The 3,769-nt window shown below is 61.1% G+C and overlaps 1 protein-coding gene across 1 annotated transcript in view; it reads right to left on the reverse strand.

The window, feature by feature from the left end:
* DAGLA (diacylglycerol lipase, alpha) overlaps positions 1–3,769 on the reverse strand; it is a 27,520-nt gene that overhangs the window by 17,866 nt on the left and 5,885 nt on the right. Inside the window, exons 5-7 of the mRNA XM_010854062.1 lie at positions 3,478–3,565; positions 1,368–1,502; positions 744–821 (exon numbers count right to left, since the gene is read on the reverse strand). Of these exons, the coding sequence (XP_010852364.1) occupies positions 744–821; positions 1,368–1,502; positions 3,478–3,565 (301 nt within the window). The remainder of the gene's footprint in view (positions 1–743; positions 822–1,367; positions 1,503–3,477; positions 3,566–3,769) is intronic.

Consider the following 3,769-nt stretch of genomic DNA (forward strand, 5'->3'; position numbering starts at 1 on the left):
GGGGTGGGGCCGGCGGGGGACCGCGGTGGTGGCGCGATGGAGAACCGGCGTTTCCAGGGGAGTCAGATGTGAAGGCCGAATCCTTTCTAACCAGCTGTCCTGACGGGCACCAGTGTTCACTCATCCCCTCCCCACCAGGGCTCTGGGTGGAAGGCAGGCTCAGCACCGCTTCTGCTGCAGGAATAGTCTCAGTGGGGTCAGGGACTCACTCAAGGTCACAGCCCCCGGTGGGGAGCCGCACATTAAATCTGTTTGCTCCCAGCGCAGGGTCTGCTCTCTGGCTGCAGTTCCAGCCCTGGGTGAGGGGCTCCCCTAGCCTACGACCAGCCCTTCCTTCACTGGGACACACAACGCCAGATTTTCTACTAAAGGCGCTTAAGAAGAGCTCCTGCTACTCAAAAAAAAACCTTGGAAACCAAGTGCTACGTCTTGCTGCCTTTTATAACAATAACAACCATGGCAAGAATAACAGCAGCTCAGCTCCTGGAAGTACTTGACAATCTCAGGAGGCCAGGGCCAAACATTCTGAGCTCAGTGGAGCCGATTCAAGGGGTTTGCCTGTAGAACCAAAGCAATGTGGAGGGGGCAGGTCAGAGTGTGTTTGGGAGGAAGGGGGCTGCTTGGAGAACTGAGGCGGGACCCAGAGCGGAGCAGGTGCAGCCAGCGCCTCAAGGTGGTCTGCTCGGGTAAGCCCAGCAGAGGGAGAGAGGGACCAGCGCGCGCTGGGGGTGGTCCTGACTCACCGAGTTCTTGAGGTCGAGGTACTTGGTGTTTCTGGTCACCGGCATGCCAGACAGGAAGGCCAGGATGTCGTTGTTGGCCTGGAAGACAGGCACGTGAGGGTGGCTGCCCCGGGCCCAGCCGCACGGCCAAGAAAGGGGTCCAGGCCCTGGCTCTGCACTCTGTCTGCCTCCCAAGGCCCTGAGAGCCCAAAGAGGTGTGTGGTTTCTAGCTCTTCCACGACCTGGCCCACTTTCCAAATCCGAGGTCTCCTCATATTTCCAGTTGTTTCCCTTCCACCCAAACCATCCATGCCAGGCGAGGGAGCCGGCCCAGGCCAGGAGAAAACATAATTTATATGAGATGCGCAGAGACCCCAGCTAGGACTGGCGAGTTGCAGGGGGGCGGGTGATGAGGCAAGCGCGGATGCCCAAGCACAGAGCTGGGTGGGTCATGGGGCCCCTGTGATTAGATGATAGATGGGTGGAGACAGCCTCTGGGCCCTGCAGAGGGAAGCAGCTCTAGCAGGGGCCCTGGGTGGCTAGCTGAGGGTGAGCTGGGGAAGGGAGGGGAGTGTGGAACCTGGGGGCGGCAGGGACGGCCTCGGTGGAGGGCAGTGTGGGGACGTGACCCGCGCGTGGGCTCACCTCGTCCAGCACGGCATTGCGCTTGGCCCGCTGCCGCTGCCGGAGCAGCACCAGGCCGGCGATGATGTCCGACGGCACAATGTCCAGGTCTCGGAAAAACTCGGCAAAGAGGTAGGCGATTTCCGAGTAGGCATCCTACATGATCCAGGGAGGCGGCGGGGGGCGGTGGCAGGGAGCAGGAGAGAGGACAGAGGCCGGGCGTGAATGTCCGGGGATGGGCGTCCGTAGGGACCCTTCTCCGGCCCTGCTCCCCCACCCCCCGTCCTGTCCTTGGCACTCCTTTGGCACTCAGGCACTGGCCTGACACCCCCGAGCCATTTCCTGCTCCAGGACTAGGAACCAAGGCCTGCAGGCTCGGCCTGTTTCTCCTTCCGCCCTTCTCTCCAGCAGAGGAGCCAAATGAGCTCCTGGCTGCTTTTTTCCCATGCTGTTTCTTCCCACCTCCCTCCAGCTGTGACCCTGAATGGCCCCGCTAAAGGCCCTTTGGAGCCCAGGATCTCAGGCCCCCTCCCATTTCTGCCCACAACTGGAGGCTCAGGGACCCCCACCATGTGTCTGGAGAAGGGGTGTGTGATGCAGGGCCCCTGGCCCCCAGCTGCCCTGCAAGCTCTGTCCTCAGGACACCCGTGCTTGGGGCCGGGGGTTGGGAGGAGGTCGTGCGGACAGAGGCAACCCTGCCAGCCCTGTGCAGAGTCCTCTCTGCCTCCCGACAAGTGGGAGCCTGGAACCTCTTCCCTAACCTGTCAGGAGAGGCTGTGGTGGGAACAGACTCATGGCAACCGGCTTTCTCCTGCTGGGTTTCGCCCCTGAGTATCTGGCACTTGTGAGAGAAGAAAAATCAAGGGCTGCAAACTCAAGCGCCTAATGCAAGGGCCGAATCTAGAAATACTGAACTCGACACAAACGCCCCCGATTTTTAAATCCTGGCATCCGGTGCAAATGTTTGAGCAACATAGTGTGAGCTGATCAAAACTCTGGGCGGGACCTGACCTGACCTGACCTGATCACCATCAGTGTCTGGTGGGACCCAGCTTCTGGGGAACCCCCTGCCTTTTCCCAGTCCAACACCAGCCCCTAATCTGCCTGCCAGGAGGGGTGGATGTGCCCTGGATGAGACCCCCCCAGAGAGCCCCGTGGGGGTGCTTCCCACCCACCAGGGAACCTCCGGGGGTGGGAGGGGCTTTCTTACACTTGATTACTCACTCTATGGCTCAGCAGGGGCTGCGGGTGGGTAGGAGCCACTGGAGGCTTTTCCGGTGGCTTCCATGGAGGGCACTGGCTGTCTGGCTCAGGCAGGAGTGGTCTCCTGACCTCACTGGCTCTGCCACTACCTAGCTGTGGGACGCTGAGCAAGTCACTCCACCTCTCTGGGCCTCAGTTGCCTGATCTGCAAAATGAGGGGTGGGGCTAGATGATCCCTAAGGACCCTGCCAGCACTGGAGGGGGCGGGGCTCCACGGAGGGCTCCCCAGGGCCCTGCCTCCCCTCCCCCACCCAGGGGCCACCCACTGCTGACCCACCTTCCTTCTGCAGCGCCCTAGTGGGTGCGGAGGGCTGACGGTGCCCGGCCAGGGCTGCACTGACCGCACGGCAGCTGATCTTACAGAAGGACTTGCAGCTGGTTGTGGTTTAGTCTGGCGACCCCATGGACTGTACCCCACCAGGCTCCCCTGTCCATGGGATTCTCCAGGCAAGAATACTGGAGTGGGTTGCCATACCCTCCTCAGGGGATCTTCCCAACCCAGGGATCGAACCCATGTCCCCTGCATTGGCAGGCAGATTCTTTACTGATGAGCCACCAGGGAAGCCCTTGCAGCTGCTGAGATGCTGCTGGCTTTTCTTTGTCTTCAGGTCACCCTGATACTTGAGTACCTCTTCTCCTAGACTCATCTCTAAGTTCCAAGGGGGTCAATAAAAGGTCTTCCCATTTTTCTGTCCCCTGACAAAGGAAGGGAAGGGCTGTTTCACATGCAGGAGGGAGTCGGGTGGTGAATGACAACAGGTCCTCTGAGGAGCAGGCTGTCACCTCCTGTCCTGCTCAAAGCCCGGCCCCGCCCCACCTGGCAGAGCCAAGGACCCGAGCCCCAGGGCGGCGACTTCCCAGTACTTACTGACTGGGAGTCCTTCGTCCGAGTGCAGCAGAGGAACACTTTGAGCCGGCGTGACCAGCTGGTGGCCTGACCCTCTTCTAAGCGGTGCCTGCAGTGGGGGAGAGTTGGTATGTGTGAGGTCAGAGGGCTGGACCAGAAGAGCTGGGCCCAGACATTACAGAAACAGGGCAGCCTGTTCTCAGGGCCCTGGCAAAGGGCTCCCCGGCAGGAGGGTCTGGGGGGACAACAGGCCTGGGCCGGATCAAAGCCACGGGGCCAGCGAGCTGTCAGCCTGCAGGGCTCTCCCTGAGGG

Source organism: Bison bison, unplaced genomic scaffold (assembly GCF_000754665.1).
Source record: "Bison bison bison isolate TAMUID 2011002044 unplaced genomic scaffold, Bison_UMD1.0 scf7180017864334, whole genome shotgun sequence".
Classification (NCBI taxonomy): domain Eukaryota; kingdom Metazoa; phylum Chordata; class Mammalia; order Artiodactyla; family Bovidae; genus Bison; species Bison bison.